This window comes from Chelonia mydas, chromosome 24, assembly GCF_015237465.2.
Source record: "Chelonia mydas isolate rCheMyd1 chromosome 24, rCheMyd1.pri.v2, whole genome shotgun sequence".
In the NCBI taxonomy this organism is placed as follows: domain Eukaryota; kingdom Metazoa; phylum Chordata; order Testudines; family Cheloniidae; genus Chelonia; species Chelonia mydas.
In genome coordinates, this window is record NC_051264.2 from 5,944,060 (window position 1) to 5,969,010 (window position 24,951).

A 24,951-nucleotide genomic window follows, 5' to 3' on the forward strand; every position below is an offset into this window, starting at 1 on the left:
TTTCAGATCAGCACGTACGTTTATTATGAAAACAATCTCAATACAGATTTCCATTCAAAGTTAGCATTGCACCATTTGTTTTCTCCTCCTCTCCAGTTTATTAAAGTACACCAAAGAAGCCATTAAAAAAACAGCTGGGTGAGCATTTGGCTAGCTGGGTGAACAGGAGGGTAGGTCTGTGTCATTCCTACTTTACAGGTGGGGAAGTGAGGCACAGAGACATGAAGGTCCACAGTCATTCAGGGCACAAGAAAAAAAAACAGAACCAGGAGTCCTCAGTCCTGTCCCTGCGCTGAGATTACACCCCATCTTACGGTCTCTACGCATTGCTGCAAATTGGTGCGCACCATGTCAGTTTCACTTACCCGCTTTCACAGGTCACCCTGCTCCACACCTGAACATCCCTGCGTGCTTTATAAACAATGGAAAAACAGAGCAAGGCTGAAACAAATAGGAGAGGCAGGAGGAGAGATTGAATATTGCTGTTTACCTTCATTTTACTAGCATCAAACCTAACCTAATGTTGCTGCCAGGGCAGCAGGAAAATCCACGGTTTCCAGGCACGGCGGAGGTGTCAGAACTGGGGACGGCATCCAAAGGAAACGGCTGGGAATGCTGCAGCCTGCACTCCACCAGCGCAACTAGGACATACCATGTCATCACTGTTAAGTGCCATTACTCGGCGAGCTTCCCCGGCACCTTTCAAAGTTATCTGGCATGCCTAATAAACCGGGGCTTAGCAATTCACCTCAGGAGTCTCTAGCCATGAACTCCAGGCACTTGTTACTCACAATACTTCAAGTGTTATATTTAAAAAAGGACTTCCACGTGAAAGGTGCCAGATGGACCAGCCGCAGAGACCGAAGTCCACTCTGTATCCATAGACCAGGTAGAACACGGGCAGCAGCAACAAAGGCCTCCCTACTCGCTACCTCCTGGCTTTACAGATGGGGAAACCGAGGCACGGAACTCCTGTAGGGACAAGAGGGGAGCTCAGTCTCCATGGTTCATCCAATCCCTGGCTGAGGCCGTGAATTAGTATCAATTCTGGTGACGGACCGTGAACACTTGTTCTATCACAGGATCGAGCCCCCACCCCCAAAATTCAGTGTGTACCAGCCACTGGATGGTAGCAGCCTTGGGCCCCTAACATCCTGAGCTGGCCTTGAACCAGCAACATAGAGGCAAAGGCTCCACATCTCTCTACCAACCAGTGAGTCCTCCCTATTAAGGTTTAAGTTTGAGCCAGGGGTGAACGATGGTGAGGATAGAGAGGATGGAAGAGGTAAGGCCGCACAGCCCCACAAAACCTGGGTTGGTCTTGTACAGCCCCAGCTTGTCCAGCGGGATGAAGATATCGCAGGCGTTTTTCACCACGTCCACAAGCAGAGGGGGGTTGCTCCTCAGTACGTGCACAAGAAGGTGCAGCTGGACTTTCAGCCTCAGCACCAGCTGCTGGAGACTGCTGTCTGCTCGGAGCACGTGCCTGGTCTCGCTGCCCTTCGGACGCTTCCCGCACGCCTCCCGCTCCATCAGGAGCCGGATCTCGTAGGCGTCCCTGCTCAGGTTCAGGATCAGCGCAAAGAAGTAATATCTGACAGGCAGAAGGGGGAAGGAGAGAGGATTTATCAGCCAATATTTACTGTCCACTAAAGGGACAAAACTCCCACGGACTCCAACAAGACCGGGTGACCCCCTAAGGCTACGTTACTGCAGCTGATGGGGGGGGGGGGGAGGAGGGGGGCAACTGTATCACATGCAGACATACCTGAGCTAGTTTTAACAGAGCTGGATCAAGGACCGATTGCCGTGAAGCAGCAGCAGCAAGGGCGGTGGTCGCTCGAGCACACACCCAGGGCACTGGCGAGCCTGTGCCGCTGCCCATGTCACCATCAGAACCTGACCTGGCTCTAGCCAAGCTACCTTGGGCCGGTGTGCACGTGCTCCAATCACACCTCCCGATGGCAGCTTGGACAGAACCGAAGCATCTTCATCAGAATATAAACGTAGAAGGACGTGTTATTCAGCAGCCGGTCTACAGGATGAGACAACTGAGTTCTATTCCCAGCTCCTAGCAGGACATGGGACTGAAGGCTAAAGCTGTGGATTGGGTTCGACTGGAATGACCGTGGACGAATCCCGTCATCTCTCTTGTGCTTTGCTTTAGCCAGCCATTGGACGGATGCAACACACCCTACCTCCTGAAAGGGGCAGGAGGCTTCATGTCTGTCAAGAGCTTTGGGATCTCTGGACAGATGCTAGGGAAGGGTTACTAGAATCCCTTCTGAGGATCAGCTGCGTGACCGGACAGGTCACCTTATTGGAAGGCAACATGGCCAAGGCAGATTCTCCCCCCTCCCAGACATTCATGTGCACCCAGCCCGACATGTGGGGTGTTAAACTGACCTCACTGACCCTGCGTGGATGTCAGAAGCAGCACGGTTCAGTGCACAGGATGCAGCACCAGATCCCAGTTCTATTCCCAGCACCGCTGTAACCTTGTTGTGTGCCTGGGACAGTGCGGGGGAAGGGTGAGCTGCTCTGTGTCTCAGTTTCCTCGTGTGTAAAAGCACGGATAATGATACTTACCCATTTCTGGGCAGCCCTGAGATCTGCAGACACAATCTGCTGTGTTAAATATTATCACTGCTGCTAATAAAGAGCCTTGGCCATTTTTTCTTGCAAGCGTAGGGGTGCTAACTCCATCACCTTATGCAAATTCAAAAGTAGGTCTTTATAGTCTACTAGCACTTCCCAAGGAATTTCTATGGCTTTGCTTCAGTGAGCTGCAGCCATAGAAATTGCTGCGGGCTGCTGAACCGTTCCCATGGTCCACCCCAGAGGTGGCTGCAGTTCAGTGCTGGACAAAGTGATTCCTGTATGTAAGGTTAGCCAGGTGCTTTGGGATGGAAAGTGACAGGGAGCAGGGAAAAGGCAGAACCATGTTATTTCTGTAGCAACACCTGTAGTTAGCAAGATTTTGTCAGAAACTCCACCCCTGACACATGCACACGCATTTACCAGGCAGGATCATCCATTACCAGGAAAAGCAAACGGCACGAGCCCAGCCTCACCTGAAGGATCGCTGGCTCCACTTTTCCTGGTCCATGTGAGGGAGGAGGCCCGACTTCCCCGCCCACAGGATGTTGTCACAGGCGAAGTACATGGCTCTGTTCAGGTTGCTGACAGTGATGCAGAAGCGCAAGACCACATCTGAGAGGTGAATGGCTCGCTTCGCCGACTCCAGGGCATCCGCTGAGTTCCCCAGCCGGAACACTGGAACATCAAGCAGGTTGAATGAAGAGTCAGCCAGACACTCCCTGCTGTTGGCACAACCTACTAAGCAAGTCACTGATGCCAAATGGGCCAGTGATCTGGGATAACTGACACATCCCTCCTGCCTTCCATGCCATGCTGTGGGGCCACTGACCACCCCCATTGGTTGTAATTTTGTGCCACAATGCTCAAAGGTAATTAGCAGGGTAAGAAAAACTGAGTTTCTCTTGTTCAGAGACCCGGGAAGCCTCCCATTACATCCCCTCTGAGAAGAAGGTTTCACTTACGCTTGCGCCCCAGGCTCATGTGAGCCTCAAGCTGTTTGATCCTGTTGAGGAAATCAGCACTCGCTCCATTCTTCTGCAGCGTGTAGCCGAGCAAAGTGCAGGCATACTGAGCGGCTCTGAAAGAGACAATAGGAATGAGTCTAGGAACTGCACCTAGCGAGACAGGATTTGCCTTAATGGATCAGTCCAACAAGCCCAGCCTCCACCAGTGGAAGATGAAACACCCTCTTCTTCCAACCCCGCTTGGCCATCTCTCTTCCCTGATATGGGCAGCACTCCAGTCTGATGATCATTGCAGGGGTCAGGAAAAAATCTATGAAGTATGAGATTCAATTACCAATATTATTACTGGCCAGGAAATTCCTACAGCAGGGAGTTCCACACGTTGGCCACAGGCTGCTTTAGAAAGTGGTCTGTAAAGCTTACCATTTCTACCCCATGCCCAGTGACTAACCAATGAGGAGAATAACTTGCTTCTCAGCTCTACGAAACTCTCTCTCTCTCTCTCTCTCTCTCTCACACACACACAGAGTCCAACTAGCTCATTTCATCTAAGGCTTGTTAGACCCTGAAGAGTTTAGGTTTAAAAATAAAAGCATAAAGGATCTGATGGCTAACTAAGTCGTCCTGGGGCATGACCTCCCCCATCCCCGCCATGCAGAATGGGCATACCCTGAAATATTTAGCACTTTCCCATTGCAGCTGCACATCTTTGGATAGCATTTACAGGTCTTTTCAAATGACCCAACATGGGCCAGTTTCTGGACCCAGCTGATGGGACCAGTTTCAATTCTGCTAAGAAGATAGTTCCTGGAGCAAAGCAGAACTCCCTCTAGACTCAATAGCTTCCAACTTATTTTCTTTCCTAGAGGAGAGGGGTAAATTCCCTCCCTTCTCCCCTTCCTTGGTTTTCAACTTTGAGGTCAAATTTTTCAAGTTTGGGTACCTAAGTTAGGCACCTAAATAAGACCCTGATTCAACAAGGTATTTAATGCATGGGAGTTGTTCCAGTGAAGCCAGCGTTTAAGTGCCTCGCTGCATCACGTCCTAAGTGGGCTGATTTTCAGTGCAGCTGAGCTCTTGCAATGCAATGATTTCCATAGCACACATGGATTTTCAACACCTCTGGAAAGGAGGCCACTTATTTAGCGGGCTAACTAGGGATATAAAGACCTAATTTAGGAACACAGGACTAGGACCAAAAGGGACTCCTGGGTCACTGAGTCCAGTGCATGCTATCACAGCCAACCCCCTCATCCCACCCCATTCAGAAACTGATCAAGCTCCATTTTCAAACTGCTTAGAGGTTGTTTGCCCCCACAACTCCTTCTGCGAGACTATTCCAGAACTTTACTCTTCTGCTGGTGAGAAAGCTCATTCCCAGCCTATATTCCTGGCCAGTTTATCCCCATTTGTTCTTGTGCCGACACTGTCCTTTAGCTTAAATAGCTCTTCTTTCTTCCCGCTGTTTTCCCCCGGCTGTATTTAGAGAGCACAACCATATCCCCCTCTCAGCCTTGGTTTTGCTAAGCTAAAGAAAAAGCCAAGCTCTTTTAGTCTTCTCTTGTAAGATTGGTTTTCCATTCTAGGGCCCAAATTACAGCTTTAACTGCTTCCCAAACAGAGAATTATTATTATTTTTAGTCATTTCACAGTGGAACCTGGGGATCCAGATCAGGGCCCCATTATGCTAGCCCCTATATTATTATTATTATTATTATTAATTATCTGTATTACCCTTACATTAGCAAGCTAAACATTTTGCATGAGCATTTGCTAAACATTTCATGGGCACTATCATGGGTACTTTAAGGCTTTTGTATGTTCTTCCCCTACCCTTCTGGAAAGGGCACACAGAAATCAGAAAACAAATCATATGCCTTGACTTTCGGTATGTGGAAAAAATAGGAGATTCTTAGCAAACTTCAGAGCATCTGACTTCTTAATAAACAGCTCCCTGTTTGACCATCTGGCTTGGTATGAAATTGCAGATCTGACACTTTCATCTCTGCGTAAAGCCAAATACTTTAAACCTAACAGAGACAAAACTGTTTTTAAATAAAAAAAAAAATCGAAGTAGGTTCTGAGAAGCATTTGCTCTAACACTGCTCATGGGAATGATGCAAAGACGCACTGTAGATGCTGATAAAAATCTCAGCAGACTTCTACATAAAAACGTCTCCTCATAAAACGTTTGGCTGGAAAATGTTACCTCCCCCAGCCTACCTTTAAAACATTACTGTCTGATCTTGAACTGCTCTTTCAAATGAATTTAGTCCTCCCAGAATGCGTCACATCGATATCCATGATTTGATCTGCTGTTTATCCCCAGAAAAGGGACAGCCTAGACAGCTTTTTCCCACCAACGAGCTTCAATTCCACCCTGGGCAACGGTGTCTAGTCTCCATAACCAATGCAGTCCCCAGCCTCTCTGCTGAGAAGGGGGCCCAATTAGTGCCAGTTGTGGTCATGATTTGTCACTCCTAAGATGATCCTTGGAAGAGCCCAAACCCAGCCCTGTTCAGCAGTAAGGAATGCAGCTGCAACAGGTTTGAGGGAGCAAACCTAAACAGGGTTCGGGAGAGAAAATGAGAGGATTGCACCCCCACCCCGCATCTTCTGACAATGAGGTTTTTCCTGTTCAAATCATGTAATTCCAAGGGACTGCTTAAGGAAGAAGAACCAGATGAGGCTGGAGTTGGAGCGGGGGGGGGGGGGGGGGGGGGGGGGGGGGGGGGGGGGGGGGGGAGGGAGAGCAATTGGAAACACTTCAAGCAGATAAACATCATCTGAATAAAAGCAAGCAAAGCCAGGAAAAATATGTAACATGCCTGCTGATCATGCTTGCGTTAGACAGGAAAAAGAAGTGTATGTTCATGGAGAATTAAAGGGAGGAAGACAAAACATTATGGAAGCAACTCAACATTAGATCAAACTGAAATGAGAGTGTCTCACAAATAATGGCCCCATTTGTGAGTACAGGAACAAGGTTTGATACGAGAAGGCGCTTGAGCGCCCCAACTCCCAGCAACTTAAATGCTGCGTGTCTCAGAATCTGGCCCAAACCTGCAAAGACCAAGGACCCATGTGGATCATGGAAACAGGACATCACTCTTTGTGGAAGGGCAGGATCGAGGCATGTTTGCAGAGGGAGGAGTGACCAGTGTTGCGAACTCTCGCGATTGTTTTGCCAGCCTCACGGTTTTTGCTATTTTCCTTCAAGTTCCAGCTCCAGGAGTCTTGGAATTAGGGGAGAATCTCATCTTAAAATTTAAAACAAAAAGGAAGTTTCTAGCTCTAAAGGCTCAGAAAACTAGACAGCAAATACAAAGAACCAAGTTCTCCCCCTTAAATATCATGATTTCTATGACAATTTCATAATTTTGCAGGGACCAGACTCGTCATTTTTCAACACTGTGGTTAGCAATACTGAAGATACTTCCTACTAAGATGTAGTCTACACTTAGACTGTGAGAACACCTGCCTTAGATTATTAAAACAAGACAACAAAAGTAGCTTCATGCTAGATTTCTCCACTACCCCACTCTCCAATCACACTCCCTTTATCTGCTTCTTCCACAGCTGCATCTTGTCACAACCCTTGACTGTGCTCTCTGCAGCAGGGACTGTCTTTACTTGTTTGTCTAGCACCCATCACAATGGAGCCCTGGTCTTAGAGTGGGGCATTTAAGGGCTGTGTGACACAAATAAGAAGTTTATTGGACAGTGAAACTAGTTTAACCTGTTCCACTGTGTTCCTCGTGAGCTAGCCCATTGTTCCTGTGTCGAGCACCCTATGTTGCAGCCTAGCTCAAACTGTCCAAGTTAGGAGCGGACACTCTATATACCACTGAGACCTGGTGTGGTTCAGTGGATAAAGTCCTGGGCTGGAAGCCAAAAGACCTGGGTTTTATTCCCAGCTTTTCCACTGACTCTGGGCAAGCCACTTCCCGTCTCCTGCTCATTTCCCCTCCCACTCTGTGTCTTGTCTGCACGCACAACGCTTGGCACTATGGAGTCCGGATCTTGGTTGGGGCCTGTAGGTACTACTCTAAAAGAAATAAATATTACTACCACCACCACTGGAAAGTTAAGAATCCCAGCTCTCCAGAAGAATACATCACTTTTAGACCCAATGGTTCATAATATATCACACCTTTAAATCTGTCAGTGTCTCCTGGGTCTAGCAGTGATTTGTTAGCCCAGCTCTGGGACCAAACAAAGCAAATCAGGAATTATTTTGGGGAAGTTCTAAGGCCTGTATTATACAGGAGGTCAGATGAAATAACAACAGTGGTCCCTTCTGGCCTTGGAAACTATGAAATCCTGAAATCAATGAAATCAGAAATTTTAGGTTCTTGAACATCTGCTTCGTGCAGGAGTAACCTGCTTCTAGAAGGTATTTCCAATTGCAATCATGTGGCGCTGAAAACTCTGATGTCAGATCCTGCGCATCCCAGAAGCTGCCCATTAACTTCATAGCAAAGGGACAACAAGCGTTTCAATGCCTTGGTCTTAAGGGTTTATTAGTCATTTGTTCAGAGGAGATTATCAAACTGTCTTCTGCATGGTTTTCATTCCCACCCAGCAGTCAAAACAAATAATCTTTTTGAGATACTAGTTTGCACTAGCTAATTCTTTTCTTTTAAGAGCACCTTTCTATCCACCAATCCCAAAGCACTTTACAATAAAGCATTACAACATCCTGATAGATATTATCCCTATTTTACAAGAGGGAAAACTGAGGCACAACACAGTTAAGAAGCTATACAAGAAATCACGGGTGCCAGAAATAAACCCAGGAGTCCTGGCAGCCAGTCCTCAGTTCTACTAGCCAACATTCCCTTATGGAGCTGTGAACAGAAATCAGGTGTCCTAATTCCCCATTCTATACTAATATTTATTAGACCACACACACACTTTCCCCCAAAACGCCCATGCATGGCTTTTTCCTAATCTAGAGGCTTTTCTGACACAAACTGGAGTCCATCAAACTGTCTCTGTTCGATTTAGACAGAGAGGTTAGGCTTGTTTTCTCTCTTTGGTTGCCTAAGAAGTTTTCCATTGTTTATTGGGAGACTAAACTAGTCACAGAATTGGTGCTATTAATAATGTAAGAAAAGAATTTGTTTAAAACTACATAATTATCTTGACAGCAGTTCCCCTACAGGGGTCTGATCCAGCACAAACTGCTTTTTCTAGTGACTAACGGGGAACTTTGTTGAGTATTTTTCAAACTGTAATAAATATTATTTATTATTTGCAATGCAGTAACACCTAGGAGCTCCAACCATCGACATGGATCCCAGGCTGCTAGGCGTGTACAAACACAAAACAAAAAGACAGTCTCTGCCCCAAATGCACCATAAAGCTTCACCCTCCTTTGATTCGCCACAGAATACAAGTAAAAACATGCTACCAAGAAAACAAATTCATAAGAAGAACCTTTTAAACGTTTCTCATCTCTGGCTGGCTGAAAAAGCCTACATATGCCCAAACTTGCCTGCTCCATTGGGGAAAAAATGCTTATTAATGACCAGAATTTAAATCTAACCCCACAATGATTATGGAAACTTTTTTTTAAAAAATGGACGCCCAGCTTTTCCAGAACATAGGGAAAAGCACGACTAGTGAATTGATTTCACAAGCAAAGAAATCCTCTATGCAGTCAACCTCTCTCTAGGCTGGGACGAGGGTTTTCAAGGGAATATGCAAGACTAATGCCGCTTCCAGGCAGGAAAACACTAGCTTCTCGATGCTTACCTACAGAGCTTGCTATTCCCCAGCCTTCTCTATATATTGCTTAACCAGTTCATTGCAAGGTAATTCCAGCTCCATAGAAAAACAACATGACATTACAGAAGAATAGGATTTTTTGGCTTGTATAGGAGGGGAAATCTAACAGAGGTGCATTATATATAATAACTATTGCCCAGCAAAGGTATTTTGCAGGATTACAAGACCAAAGAGCCACTGAAAATTTAAAAGCAACACGTTTAAAATAAATAAACAGAAATATACATGGCATAAAAAAAGATCAGCCAGTGGAACTTGATACTGTAGGGAAGTGTTTCTCAACCAGAAGAGAGATGAAAGACAATCAGGGAGATGGCGAGGCACTGAAAGTGTTATTACAGTCTAAAGCAAAGCAAATCTCATTCCCCCACTCCCCTCCTCTTCAAGGTCAAATATTCTCTGTCAGCCTCTTAACACACACACACAAAAATCAGTTACACAGACGTAACACCGTTATCACGGATACATTTCTTACTCTTATTTTTATTGTCAATATAAAGAGATTTCAAGGGGTCGCCAGCCTGAATAGGTTTAGAAACACTCCTGTAGGTTTGGTGGTTTTGTTGCTTTTTCCCCCACCAGACAAATAGCTTAAGTCTCTTTTTTAAAATATTAGGTGCCGATCTCAAAGATTTGTAGCTATAATAAAATTTCATCTATTGAGTCTCATTCTTCAGGGTATGAGCTGGGAGTCAAGAAGGAAAGTCTTTCCCACAAGCCCAGAGGATAATTTGGCACATGACCATTCCCTGGGACATTAACCATAAGATGCCATGGGCATTGGGTAAACCAGACTTAGGCCTGGTCAACACATAGGTTGTTGTACCTGGTTAGGAGTGTAGTTTTTAACAGAAAGTTATATCGGGACAGTCCCCAGAGTGGATGCAGTTACACCATTTTAAAGGTGCCTTAGGCTAGTATAGCTTATTTCCCTTCCCATAAGCTATACTAGTGTAACTGTGCCCACGCTACAGTGGTTGTACGTGTTTACCATACTAGGACAGTTAAAGTGGTAACAACTTTTTGTGCAGATAAGCCCTTAGATGGGACTATTGGTCTGGCCAAATTCCCAAGACACTCATTGATTATCATACAGGCAAGTTTGCCTCTGTCCTGCACAAACCTCAGCCCTGACAATCCATGAAAATCACAAGGATTGGGGAAAGAAGGGAGAGGCCAAGCGTTCTTCTGGTGAGCCAACAAAAACAGCAAGTGATTAGGATTCCACAGGGACTGATGCCTTGTCTAGACTAGAAAGGGTTTGTTGTATAGCTATACCGGCTAACCTTCCTACTAGAGACATAACTTATACTGGCAAAAAAGATCATTTGCTGGTACTGTATAGCTTATACTAGTTTCCTGAATGAAACAAGCTGTTCTGACAAAGGGAACGTCTATGCAGCTTGCAACGGAGAGCTTCCCAGATCAGATCAACAGACTCAAGCTTGAGGAGTTCACGCCAGCATCCTCAAAATTGCTGTACAGACAGCATTTTGAAGTTGCAGCTCAGGCTGGAGCACGGGCTCGGAAGCCCACCCTCACCCCTTGGGTTCAGAGCCTGGGATGCAACTAACAAAGCATGGTCTACACAACTTTTTCAGAGTGCTAGCACACAAAGGTAACCTCAAGTCTGTTGATCCAGGCTGGGGGAGGCTCGCTGCTGCAGGCTGCATAGACGTACCCAAAAGGACTTTTTTGCCACTGTAACTAAATCTACACAAACAACAAGGAGTCCGGTGGCACCTTAAAGACTAACAGATTTATTTGGGCATAAGCTTTCGTGGGTAAAAACCCAGTTCTTCAGGTGCATGGAGTGAAAATTACAGATGGAGGCAAATGTCAGTATATAATGCCTGCAGCTGTAATTTTCACTCCATGCATCTGAAGAAGTGGGTTTTTACCCTCGAAAGCTTATGCCCAAATAAATCTGTTAGTCTTTAAGGTGCCACCGGACTCCTTGCTGTTTTTGTGGATACAGACTAACAGAGCTACCCCTGGATACGTAAATCTACACAGAGGCTTTTGCTGGCACAGCTAGTGGGTTCAGGGTGTGATTTCCCCCCCCCCCCCCCCTCCTGATACCGGTATGCCAGCAAAACCTTGACCTGCAAGCCAGGCCTAACTCTCGTGGCGCATTTGCTGCAACATGTCACTGTTCTGACACTAATGTCACAATGGCATTTCACAGGGCCTGGCGATTGAATGCAGGCACCACCCCCGGGAGGATCCCACAAAGCCAGGGTTCACCCCAGGGTCACCTCAATCCCTTCCCTCTGGCGCAGGGCCGACCCCGCTACTCACCGGCAACCCTTGGCTTGTTAGGCCCCAGACTTCCCCCACACATTTTGAGGGGCTGATACCGCACCTGAAAACCCGCTCCTTGGCTTGGCTCTGGGCACTGAACTGCACCCAGAAATCCATGGTGCTGGTGGCCCTCCTCCAGGCACAGCCAGGCCCGAGGTCTTCGGGGCTTCCTAGGGGAGCTCCTCTCGCCCTCCTCCCCTGGGCCTCCCGGTGCAGCTCCGCCTGGGGGGGGGGGAGGGGGGACTCTGCCTGCAGGTGCGGGGGGGGGCTCCGCCTTGGGCCGCCCGGTGCAGCTCCGCCGGGGGGCGGGGGGGGGCTCCGCCTGGGGCCTCCCGGTGCAGCTCCGCCTGGGGCCTCTTGGTGCAGGAGTCTAAACCGGAGGAGGACGGGTCGCTCCGTTCCCGGGGGGAGGGGGCGGAGGGGGGTGTTGAAGTCCCCGCCGGTCACAGGCGAGACGGTTGCAGCCACTTCCGGGAACGAAACGGTGGCTCCCAGGGGTCAAACTTGGAGAAACCAAGGCGGTATGGCTGCGCCCCCTAGAGCCCAGCAGAGGAAGGGCAGCAGCTGTTCTGCCCGTAGCCCCCGCCCCGCGCCCCTTCCCTGCCTGTTACAGAGACGATTCTCCAGCAGGCCTATCCCTGGGCTCGGACCAGAGCCCCCCTTCCCCCAGCTCCTATCTCCCAGTCCCCCAAATCAGCACCCCTTCATCCAGTCCACCCAATCCAGTACCCCAATCGCCTCATAACTCAGCCCCCTGCCTCCCCCCTGCACCCCTCAATGGCCAGGGATTTGCCTGCGTAACTCCCCCAAGACAATGCACCTGCCTCCCCTTTACTTCTCCCCCAGAGGAAATCATAACAACTCTTAGTTAAATGTAAATAATTTACTCCCTTTATCTCCTGTCAGAGGGTCTCACAGCTCTATGAACATTAATGAAATAACATGCTCAGAACCTTCCTGGAAAGTGGGTCAGTACCACTGTCCCTATTTCACAGAGGGGAAAAGTGAGGCACTGGAAGAGGGGAAGTGACTTGTTCAAAAGTCACACAGCGAGCCAATGGCAGAGCTGGAAATAGAACCCAGGAGTTCTGAGTCCCAGTCCTCTGCTCTCACAACTAGACAAACTCCCCCCTCAAACTGGGAATAGGAACACCGATTCACAGGCCCTGTGCTTTAACCCCTACACAATGTTCCCTACCAAAAGGAGTATGTTTTCAGGACTGTCTGTCCAGTTGTCACCTGTCCTCAGTCGTCATGTAAAGCCAACCATAATAAAATCTGTGTGCCACTCTACTGACTGTCTTCCGCCCCTTCACACAAAGCCTCTTTCTGTCACTTTCATGCTGCTGCTGAGGGGCTCTGATTTAAAAATGTGCTGAGGAACCATTCACAGTGGTGAGAACACAGGAGAGCCAGTGGGTGCCCTCGCTTGCTTCAACTGTCAACTCCTGCCGAACAAAAGGGATATCCAGAGCATAGTGCAGAGGGACAACAATTCTTAATTCTTTCTGCTCACTCCACTGTACTATATCTAATTACAAGCCCTGAATAAAGGCTATTTGTTCCAGACCCTATCTCTCTGCGACTCCAAAGGCCCCTAATAATACACTTCAATAAAAATCATTGTATTTTCTACAGTGTCTTTCATATAAATGGTATCCCAGGACGCTTCACAGAATTAAATAAATAACAGCAGAAAGGTGTGAGAAAAGAGACATTTTCAGCTGAGATCAGAAAGCAGAATCGATGAAGCTGAAAGATACGGGTGGGGCTGTTTCAGACTGCGGGAGCTGTAAAGGGGGAGGCTCTTGCCCAGCATTAGAGAGGACAGACATGGACACAGGTACTCAGATACTCAGGTGATGGGCATGGTGTAAAAATCTAGATCAATACATTTTAGATAGATTAAATACAATTTAGATTTGATTTGATTCTTAGATTCCTGTAAAATGTTCAGATACTTGATAGAGCAAACGTAACGCACACACCTCCTGCGTCTGTGGTGTTCTGTCCCATCTAGTGGCACCAAGACAACTTAGAGAGAGAGGTTAATGAGTTTGCTCTACAGCTTCAGCTAACAGCCAGCTGGCTTTTAGCTCATGTGGTAGAGGTTCATACACTAAGCTCCAGAGGTCCCAGTTCAATCCAATCCTGCCTGCCAACGACCAGGGTCTGCTGGCATTACACAAATACAAACCTTATCCTAGCACATGCTTAACATATCATCACTACTTCTGTCACATACCCGAGGACTCTATCGTTGACGACACTTCTGTTAGCTTGTCCTGTGGATGACATATTTTAAACGGCATTAACAGAAAGAAAGAAAAAAGAGAGAGAGAGAGAGAGAGTGAGGCGGGGAACAGGGCCCCCCTGCTGATTCAGCAAAACCCAGTTACAAGTTTATCTGTAATAATAATTACATTAATAACATCTAGTGATGCTGCATTCCCACTCAGCCCTGCCCTTAGGGGACCCATGGCTCAGGAAGGTTTGGATGCTTGTGAATGAGAAAGGAGTCATTTGCTGGGGATTGATCATGGGTGGGTCTAAATTAAGGGGGGCAGATGAGATGGCAGATAGTGAGGGAGGGTGAGTGGGAAGAAGGGAAGATCCAATGAGTGCTCCCTGCCATGATGTGATGGGGACCATCCTAATCATCCCCGCTCCACAACCAAAGACTGGAATAGAACCCAGGACTCCTGGCTCCTTGAACCCTTTGCCCTGTGCCACACTTTCCCAGAATCCGTGGCCACACTCCCAAAATTCTTAGCACTTGGCCAGACTCCCAGACTTCCTTGCACTTGGCCACACTCCCAGGATCCATTGCGGTGGAACATGACTGTCCTTCTCTCGCAGGAGATAGGCGGGTTCTGATTGGCTAAATTCCATAGTCCCTGCCCCCTGACAACACCACCTGGGCTGTGATTAGAATATTATCATGTTCCTCATCTTTTTTTCAGGCTTCAGAATAGCAGCCGTGTTAGTCTGTATTCACAAAAAGAAAAGGAGTACTTGTGGCACCTTCGAGACTAACAAATTTATTTGAGCATAAGCTTTCGTGAGCTACAGCTCACTTCATCGGATGCATTCAGTGGAAAATACAGTGGGGAGATTTATATACATAGAGAACATGAAACAATGGGTGTTACCATACACACTGTAATTAGAATGATCACTTAAGATGAGCTGTTACCAGCAGGAGGAGGGGGGACGACACCTTTTGTAGTGATAATCAAGGTGGGCCATTTCCAGCAGTTGACAAGAATGTCTGAGGAACAGTGTGGGGTGGGGGGATAAACAAGGGGAAATAGTTTTACTTTGTGTAATGACCCATCCACTCCCAGTCTCTAGTCAAGCCTAAGTTAATTGTATCCAGTTTGCAAATTAATTCCAATTCAGCAGTCTCTTGTTGGAGTCTGTTTCTGAAGATTTTTTGTTGAAGAATTGCAACTTTTAGGTCTGTAATTGAGTGACCAGAGAGATTGAAGTGTTCTCCGACTGGTTTACGAATGTTATAATTCTTGACATTTGATTTGTGTCCATTTATTCTTTTAGGTAGAGACTGTCCAGTTTGACCAATGTACATGGCAGAGGGGCATTGCTGGCACATGATGGCATATATCACATTGGTAGATGTGCAGGTGAACGAGCCTCTGATAGTGTGGCTGATGTGATTAGGCCCTATGATGGTGTCCCCTGAATAGATATGCGGACACAGTTGGCAACAGGCTTTGTTGCAAGGATAAGGTTCCTGGGTTAGCGGTTCTGTTGTGTGGTTGCTGGTGATTATTTGCTTCAGGTTGGGGGGCCGCCTGTAGGCAAGGACCGGCCTGTCTCCCAAGGTCCGTGAGAGTGATGGGTCGTCCCTCAGGATAGGTTGTAGATCGCTGATGATGCGCGGGAGAGGTTCTGGTTGGGGGCTGAAGGTGACGGCTAGTGGGGGTCTGTTACTTTCTTTGTTGGGCCTGTCCTGTAGTAGGCGACTTCTGGGTACTCTCCTGGCTCTGTCAATCTTTTTTTCAGTGAGGCGTAATTTAATTGGCTAGATTTTTTCATTCCCGCCCACTTTCATCCAGCCAGGCAGCTGGTTGGGCAACCAGAGAAGTCCCCGCCCCCTCAATTGATCATCTGCCTCTTGATTCGTTCCCTCCTCAGTCATCGTCAGCGATCCGGGCGGTGATTGGGTATATCGCCTTCAAACCCCTCCCCCTCCTGGGAACACTCTTTTTTGATTCGGCCACCCTCTCTCCTTCTTCATCCCTGGGCTGACGAGCTCTGATTGGACAGCTCACTTTCAGTCCCCGCCCACTTCTGTGGGAATCAGCTCTGTGATTGGGCAAATTGCCTCTAACCCTCCGCCTCTTCCCGGGGGCTCTGCGCTGCGATTGGCTTCTCCGTCCTGTAGGGCCCGCCCACCCCTCTCCCCGCCTGGTGAGTGGCAGCCCTGAGGCGGCGCCGCCCCCTCCTCGGCTCAGTCGGGGCAGGGTACGGAGGCCGTCCGGCGGCGGCGATGATGATGGAGGCGGTGCGCGCCCAGCGGCTGCAGCCCGGGGTCGGGACGCTGCGCTCCCTGCGCCCCGGCGTGACCGGGGCCCCCGCGGTGGCCGCCTCGGCCCCTCCGCCCCCCGCTCCGCCCCCGCCGCCGGCGGCGCCTCCGGGGCTGGGGCTGGGGCTGCCGCCGCCGCCGGGGCTGCCGGGCCCGGGGGCCTCGCCGGGCGGAGCGGGGCCCCCGGCCGTGCTGCGCGAGGCGGTGGAGGCCGTGGTGCGCAGCTTCGCCAAGCACACGCAGGGCTACGGCCGAGGTGAGTGCGGGGAGCCGGGGGGGCCGGCACCCGCCGTGCGAGGACCCCCCCCCCCCCAGCCCGGGCGGGCAGGGCCCTGGCACGTAGCGCTACCGCCGGGCGGGGGGGGCTGGGACACCTCCTCCCCCCCCCCCTCCCCCCACACCCACCGGCCATGGAGACCCTGCCTCAGGGCTCAGCTGGGGCGGGAAGGTCTCTGCTGCGGCGAGTGGGACTCCCCGTCTGAGATCTCCCCCAATCCTGGGGGGCTGGGACCGCTCCCGCCCCCCCCCACACACACACTGGGGGATCCCCAGTCCCATCACAGGGATCGGGGAAGTGGATCCCCTGCCCCACACTGCAGGGCCCCCTTGTTTCTGGGGACTGGGTCCCCCACAAGCAGTGTGACTGTTGGAGTGAGGGGGGGGGAGCTGGGAGACCCCCCCCCCACTCCGCTGTCCTTTCCGAGTGGGGACTCCCTGTACTCGGGGGGTATAGTAAAGGTGAGGACGGAGACCTGCTACTCCATCCTGACTTCTAACTGGGGGCTCCTGGGGATCCCCTTACACTCAGGGATGTATGTGGCAGAGGCAAACCAGGGGATTGGGAGTGACCGGAAGACATTGGTAATGTGTTGGCTCTTCTCTTATAGTGTCTCTCTTTAAAAAAAAAAAAAAAACTTTCTCTTGTTATCCTGATCTTAGGGGTCACTTGTAAGGGACAGCTCTTGTGGCAAACAGCCGATCATTCTGTTTCACCTCCTGCAGTTGATAATACTTCGCATCATGTCAGTTGCGCACTTTCCCCCTGCTTGGTCCTCGGTTTTCATCTGGGGTTTGCCTGGGTTCCCAATCTGAGACACCTAAAAGGGCTTATGTTTCACACCGTGCTGAGCCATCTGCTGTCTGAAAATCAAGTCCCTTTAATGTGTGTCAGGTTGGTCAATTGAAATCACCAGTCTTTGAAAACTTAGGCTCGGAAAACATAGGTAAATGTCAATATAAGACTGGCAGGGGGGCAGGAGTGTTGGAGGTGTGGGGTGTTGTGTTAGGTGTAGGATCTGAAACAATTCTTTACTGTGTTTGAAGATAAGTAGGTTTCAGACTCATGGTGCTTCTGTAACTTGCCTGCATAAATGTACACCAGTTACTAATCTCCCTGTCAGAGGAGAAAGGTTTTGTTTGACAGCTGTGTGTGTGTGTGTGTTGGTTGGGTCTTGAGCATATGTATGAGACCTTTACTCCCTGGTTAGTGCCCAACAAAAGGCTCTTTCACACCCACAGGCAGCTATGAAGGGTGTTTTGCTGGGCATACCGATGGTTTCCTTTCTTCCCACCCCCATACATGCATTCTAAGTGACTGTATTTTGCATGAGATCCCTCTCCCTGCTCAGCTTACCTGCAGCTGCAGGTGATGCTTTTCACCACAACAGTGAGTGGAAGAAGTAACTAGCTCCTCAGACTGTGTGTCTGCGCTAGAGTGGGCTGCTTTGGGAGTGTTAACTACACCACACCCCATCCTGAGGTCTCCAAGTATTGCCTAAGATGCTCCCAATTCATATGAGAGCCCTCCAGGGAAGCCTCAGATCTGAGTGTCCTGCACATCCCATCTGGTCCTCTTAAGACACGTGGAAGCAGTAAAGATGATTAAACCGCAGTCTTTACTGGCAAAAAGGTGGAAAGTATCCGTCTCCCCACCCATCTGGAGATGCTCTGCAACTGTTTTGAGTTCCCGAGTTCCGGTTATGACGGCAGGTCCAGTAGATGCAGTTGTACACATCCTAAATGCTTGGCAGACGTTATGTGACTTGAATGCAATGGAATTGCTGCTCTTCTGGCTCAGAAGCATTTCAGCACCATGTGGAATCACTTACTCTTCCTTATTTAATATGCGAGTCAGATGTGCTATCATGTACACGATACAGGGACCAGGGTCTGCGCTCCAAGGCAATAAACAATTGATGTGACTGATGGCCAAAGCACTCTATCTATGTGTGACTGGGCTACATCTCTTCATGTCCTGGCTTTAAGTAGCAAAGCTAAGTGGGAACTGCTGCTTTTCTACTGGTTAAGTTTGGAAAAGGGAGAAACGCTTTTGCTCCCTGCAGTGTTCTGTAGAGTCAGTGCTTTTCTCTGGATGGGGTGCATGTGTGCTTGGCATTTCCCGTTCCCCCATGGATGACGGTCATAAATGCTGAAAAGTGTTTTGATTGGACCTCTTGCTGCTGGTGTCCGTGTTAGAGCTTGTTGACCCAGTGTCTGCTGTTCTCGAATATGTTAAAATTCCTTTGGCTAAATACTGGTGTCTTGTATACAAGGTGGAAGTTGATACATCATCTGCCTCACAGCCCCTCTGTTCTCTCAAATCCCTTCTCAAATCCCAACAATCTTCTTCCTTTTTCATTTCAAGACTCTTGTATCTTCTCAAACCCCAAGTGCTCTGCTTTGCTTCACATTCTCATTTACACTATAAACTCTTCTGGGTGTGGGAACGTGTCCTGAGGATGTAAAGAGCCATGTATGTGCTCTATCACTACTAGTGCAATAGACTGTTAGGGCACTTTAAATACTAAAATAAACCTGGCAACCTCCTGGTGACATCCCTGGTTAGAGATAGGGAAACTGAGGCATAGATCGAAAACAGCCCTCCAGGGTCCTACAGCAAGTCCTAACTTGTACCCTTGCTCTAATCACTACATGTCATTTCCACAGTAAATTAATGTACCGTTTGATTCAGTTGGCCCTTTCTCCCAGTCAAGCAGAGTCTCAAATGACTACTTTTCCTGTAGTATTCTGGCTGCCACTAGGAATCTTCAAAAAGCTGATCTTAATTACACTTTTCAGTGGTGAACCTACTCATCAGATGTTATGAGCAGGGCTGGGCCTGCTCAAAACAGTTTTAATGTTTTAATGGAAAATTGGACAACTCAGTATTCAACAACTTCAGTTGTTTCTCAAAGGGTCACAGCCAAAATACACATCCAGCTTCTGGCTTGCAACACAGATGTTATTTTACATCCTCTTTGGATCAGAACCTCCAGCCCTCTTTCCTTGTGGCTTCTGATTTTTCCCATCTCCCCACTCCTTCTCCCGTTAATTCACATGTCAGTAGCAGAACTCTGAATGCTAGGAATCCACCCGTTTCAAGCACGGCCTCTTTGGGAGGATGGGAGTGAATCAGTGGTACATTTTGAGAGCTCTAGTCAGGCAAAGAGCTGACGCTTGCTACCCGGAACAAATACAAGATGGAAGTTGTCTCCCCGCAGAATCTGTATGCAGCTGTGAACAAATGCCCTTTGCCTCTGACTGACTGAAAGATCACTCCACTGGCTAAGCACTTATTACCTGATAAATATGCATGGTGGAGTGGCCTTTATAGCGCTATTCAGCCGTAACTATGCTGAAAGAGAAAAGACAGATAGGAATATTCACTATGCATATTCAAGAAATACCATAAGTCTCCTAATTTGCTCTGTTACGATTCTTTTTTTAATGTCTTTTTTCCCTATTCACAGCAACAAGGCTTGCTGGGTTTCTCTTGCAGTTTTTTCTTGTTTAACTCTCTCTTCTCTCTTTTTAAATTGACCCCATTCTCTGTTGGGCTGGAAGCATTAATTTCAGTCCTTGAGAGAGAACCTCTTGGATACTCCTCAGCTGCCAGACCTAATGCTCCAGTTGCTAACAAAGTACCCTGCAAAACAAATAAGCAGTGTGCAACATAGAAAGGAGCTTGTCTCACACTGAAAACTTAAGTCCCATGCACTAGCTAAACAGTGTCTCCTTGTTACCTCCACTTAGGCGCTTGGCATCCAGTTTCTTGTCTTAGCTAAATTAACAAACTTTTTATTGTTTTGAATGTTCATAATAACAAGGGGGGGGGGTGATTTCAGCCTTTTCATGCTGCTTGATGTAGCTTAGTTTCAGTTTTTCATTTGTGAAGTTGCTGATATTTGGTCATAGCTGCAAAGATTCAGTTGCCCTGTGCCAAGTGGAGTGTCAAACTGTTTGTTGAATAAGGCATATAGGCTCTGGCTCCCCATGGGTGATTATATGCATGATTTATCTTGTCAATAGAAAGGGAATCTGCTTGCCTATGTTTGAATTCCATGCTCAGGCTGGTGTGCTGTAGCACTGGCCAGGAACCACATAGATTGTGCACGTTTCCCTGTGAATCTCGAGTTTAAAACTGCCCCCATGTTGTGTGTTTAAGGAAAAATCCATACCCCAACCTTGAAAGTGATCCAAGCCAAGTGCTCGTTATTAACTTACTCCCTGAAACATTGCATCTGAGGCAGGCGGGTAAAATGTTCTAGTGAGAAACTTGTGGTAACTATCCTGTTGGTTCCATTCTACAGGGAGCTAATGAAACTAATAACCTTAGAGGCAATAAGATAAAGCTAGTTCTCTTATCCAGAAAACTGCACGGATGAAAACCTAAAGTGTTACTTACAGTACAGTGTGTGGGCTAATAAAATGTTTAGCAGGATAGCTTGAAGTACCTAGCGTGCTACTCTTGTGTGTCATCAAACTGATCTTCCGTCGTGTCACTTTCCCATGGGAAGATTTCTGTAAGCAGGGGAGTCATCTTGCTGGTTTTGTCTTTCTGTAAAAGAAACTGGAATAACTCTCTAGCAGGATTCCGCATGGAAGGGCATATTGTGTTCTAACTCTTCTTTCCAGTAGCATTCTTTTGTTCGCAAAATGTTACTCTAATTCATTTTGTACATTGCTTCATTTCAAAGTGATAACTGAGGTTGGAAAAGGCCCAGAGAAGGGTAATGAAGATGGGTTAGGAGAGGATTTTCCTAGAACTAGATATCGCAAAAACCTAGAATTATTTAGTGCAGAAAGTAGCTTAGAGGGAACTTTCAAATTTAAGATTTTGATGGAAGCTGTGGGATCCCTCCAGTGGCAGGAGGAATTGCTCTAATGTTAAGAGCAGATAAATTTAGAACAAATAAAAGGAAATGCTTCTTCCCTCACAACACATGAAATTCAGAGCTGCAGGGAATCCTGGATAATGTTGATGACTAATGTTTGTAATTCCTGCACGTATACAAAGATAAGAGTAATTGAATCTCATGCTTCCTAACCTCTGTGGTGATAAGCTTGTGGCCAGGAGCAATCTTTCTGCCATGTGCATCCCTGCACAGTTAGTTGGGTGCATAGTGGGATTTTTGCCTTCTCTGAAGCATTGGGGTATTGTCCTCAGGTACAGGCAGGATATCTGCTTGAATGTAGTATGGCAAATGTTCTACTTGTTTAAGGAACATCTAGAAGACTGTTAAAAACTGGCTCTTATCCTGAAAGGACCATAATTGCCAAAGTAAGCCAGGGTTAAAGCTTTGGATTCTGGTTTCCTGACATGAATGGGAAAAAAAAAAAAAAAACACTTCTACTAAAAATGATATTCCTGGCTTTAGTATGTGATTCACCATTCAATTATACCTCCTCCCATTCAGAAAGACAGTCATGATTTTTAAATGAGGCCTCTCCATTCTGCTCTGTGGTAGCAGACAGTTGATATGGCAGCTAAATGTTCCCATGCAAATGTCAGTGGAATTAGGTAAGGACTGATTTGGGCAGCCCATGCCTTTTCTGAATGAGCCTTCTGTGCAGCTCCATAAAACAGTGACCTTCTCAAACTGGACGTGAAATGTCTGACTTAAGGGCAGGTGATTTCTATTGGGCATCTTAGTGCCAGGGCAGGTCAGTCAGGTTATTATTGGCTCTCATTAGCCCTGCCACCTGCCGCACAGTGCCCTACTTGAACACCATAGAATCTTTTGTGGTCTTAAATGTCTGAAGAATCACATCCAGTCCGATTCCTGACACTGACAGCCCAGCTGATCGGCCCAAGCAAGGGACAAACACATCACTCCCAATGCAGACTGCCTTTAGGAAAAAGACATTTCTGATTTCTTCCCTCATTAACTCTGATCCCTTCTTTAAAATACTCTTCCAAGAGCTTTTCGGTCTTACCGCCCTCCCACCCCACCAGCTCTCTGGGGGTGAGTGAGAGGAAAATTTCACTACCTAAAGCCTTGCCTTTTAACTCACTGTATGTTTAGACTGTTGTGTCTCAAGATTAGAACCTGGGTCTAGCGGTGCTGAGCACCTACAATTCTGCTTGAAGTTGACCATTCTCAGAATTGGACTGTGAGCTCCATGGGGAGGGACCCTGCTGTCGTATTGGTACAGCGCAATGTGTGTGAATGTGCAAATGACTCTCCATTTCTGTAGACCAGCAGTCACAAGTGGTGAGCAGTAAAACCAGTTTCTCAGGCTCAGTTTCCTGCGCTCGATTTTTGCGGTATGAAAAGACCATTTCTCTCTCTGATATCCGTCCTTAACTTTTTATTTTTCCCCTGACTTCTATATCTTCAGTGAACGTTGTGGAAGCTCTTCAGGAGTTCTGGCAGATGAAGCAGTCACGTGGTGCTGATCTGAAAAACGGAGCCCTGGTGGTGTATGAGATGGTCCCTTCCAACAGCCCCCCTTATGTCTGCTATGTCACCTTGCCTGGGGGGAGCTGCTTTGGCAGCTTCCAGGTAGGACCACATGGCTACAGAGACTTGAGTGGCTCTAGCTACACAGCTCATTCTCTATAGAGCTGACTGGGGGGAGTCTATCAATTCCCTCAAATCCCCATTCTTAATGGAATCAAAATTCCTCGCTGTGAGGGGTGGGTGCTGGAGACTTTCTGGAAGCCCCAAAACACAGATGGATCCAGACCCATAGTAGAGGGATAAATCCAACCCAGCTTAGTTCTGCATGCTAAGTGCAGTGGTTGTCTTTAGCTTGAGAGTTGCTGTAGATATGTTACCCCAGGATTACATAGTCCCTACACTCACTGCAGGGAATTAATAGGGTTTCTGCAAATAGTGAGGTCGCATACATGGCGTCTAAGGCAATTGGCAAGTGTTAGCGTAACTGTTGTTTAGCAATATTTGCTTTAAGTTAAATGCCTTATTCTTCATAGGGTTAAGTAACTGAGTACAGTTACAGTGTGAATTCTAGAGACAACGAACTTCAATAGAGTTGCAGTCCCTAATACAGCTCTGATTTCGACCCAGTGTCTCTTCCCAAGATGCTCAGAAAAGTTTGGCAGCCAATCTAATAAGGCTTGATCAATAACCGCTGCCTTTCCTTTGTTACAAAGGAAAAGGTCCAATCCAAATTCTTAACCAGAAAGATTAAAGTCCAAAAATCACACAGGGTCCTGATTGCATTTCGGGTTCCTTTACTGCAGTGGCTTAAGGCAGAGTTATGCTCTAGTCTTGGTTTGAGGAAGGCATCCAAAAGAAACAATTCCAGCAGCTGAGCTGCCTCCCCATCCTGCAGAGCAGCCCTCGTGTTTAGAGAAGGATGGCTGTGTTTGGGTTTTAAGATAATTAATTTTGTTGGCAATCCAGTTGGTGGTATTTCCATGTCCACATAGTATGTGCTGACTTCAATTTCCAGTTTAATTTTTGCATTCAGTATGGCTGGGCTTGCTGTGGTTTAAAACGCACTCCTAATGACTTCAGGATGTCTGGGGAAAATAGCTTTCCAGCACTCCACAACAACTGCCACCTAACAGCCATTTCGTATATGCGGGGAGAACTTTGGAGTGTGTCGGCCTTAACTGATCTAAGCCGTCTCTGCTTTTCTGTTCTGATGACTTGTACGTCTGTCCCCAGTTCTGTCCAACCAAGGCGGAAGCCAGGAGGAGCGCTGCGAAGATTGCACTAATGAATTCTGTCTTTAATGAGCACCCCTCCCGGAGGATCACAGATGAGTTCATTGAGAAGAGTGTCTCGGAAGCCTTGGCGTCTTTCAACGTAAGGGCTTTGAATGTCTTGACTGTTGCAGTTGGTAGGGACAGGCTGATTGGAAAGTTTCATAAATTTATGGGAAGGGAAATTTCTTTTGCATCTGGAAACCCTTATGGCAGGTTTTCCAGTGATTCTTGGAATGATATAGAAATACTAAAAATAAAAATAAACTATTACTCTAATTCTTGTTTTCTCTCAAACTGTATTCAAACTCCCTTCTCCATCTATCCTCTCAGCCCTTCACTTGGGGTCAAATCTGCACCCAGTTAGATCAGCAGACTTACTTTGGACTGGTATATCGGAGAGCAGCATTTAGCCCTTAATGTTTTCAGCATGCCCACTGTTGAGGACCTGTTAACTCCAAACTTATTCCACTTCCAGGAAAAGCACTTCACACCTTTTCCTACAATTCCGGCCAAGTTTCTTTTAAATATAAAAATGTCTGTCTTGTATAGAACTGCTTTTATGTGAGCTAAAATGAAAGACTGGCTTGCTTCAATGCCTGCCCATGTCTGGTACTACCAGTAACCCAAGAAAGGTTGGCTAGATAGTCTCTCTTGCAGAAGATATAGGTATAACAACTTGCTGGAGTATAGTGGTTCCATGTGGTATTACTTGGAATGCCTGCAGGATGAGATTGTCAAAGGATCCTAAGGGAACTAGGCACCAACTCCATTGACTTTCAAAG

The 24,951-nt window shown here is 47.5% G+C and overlaps 2 protein-coding genes across 2 annotated transcripts in view; one reads left to right on the forward strand and one right to left on the reverse strand.

The window, feature by feature from the left end:
- On the reverse strand, positions 1 to 23,673 carry PEX11B (peroxisomal biogenesis factor 11 beta). The gene is made up of 6 exons (XM_007064575.4): positions 23,661 to 23,673; positions 18,901 to 18,903; positions 11,725 to 11,845; positions 3,564 to 3,679; positions 3,075 to 3,276; positions 1 to 1,594 (listed from the first exon to the last, which is right to left on the reverse strand). Exons 3-6 carry the CDS (start codon positions 11,778 to 11,780, stop codon positions 1,228 to 1,230), a joined length of 741 nt encoding a protein of 246 aa, XP_007064637.1. The 5' UTR covers positions 11,781 to 11,845; positions 18,901 to 18,903; positions 23,661 to 23,673; the 3' UTR covers positions 1 to 1,227.
- Positions 16,118 to 24,951, forward strand: part of LIX1L (limb and CNS expressed 1 like) — a 19,250-nt gene continuing 10,416 nt past the window's right edge. The window contains exons 1-3 of the mRNA XM_037882658.2: positions 16,118 to 16,468; positions 22,834 to 22,997; positions 24,129 to 24,269. Coding sequence (XP_037738586.1) covers positions 16,177 to 16,468; positions 22,834 to 22,997; positions 24,129 to 24,269 — 597 coding nt within the window. The 5' untranslated portion in view covers positions 16,118 to 16,176. The remainder of the gene's footprint in view (positions 16,469 to 22,833; positions 22,998 to 24,128; positions 24,270 to 24,951) is intronic.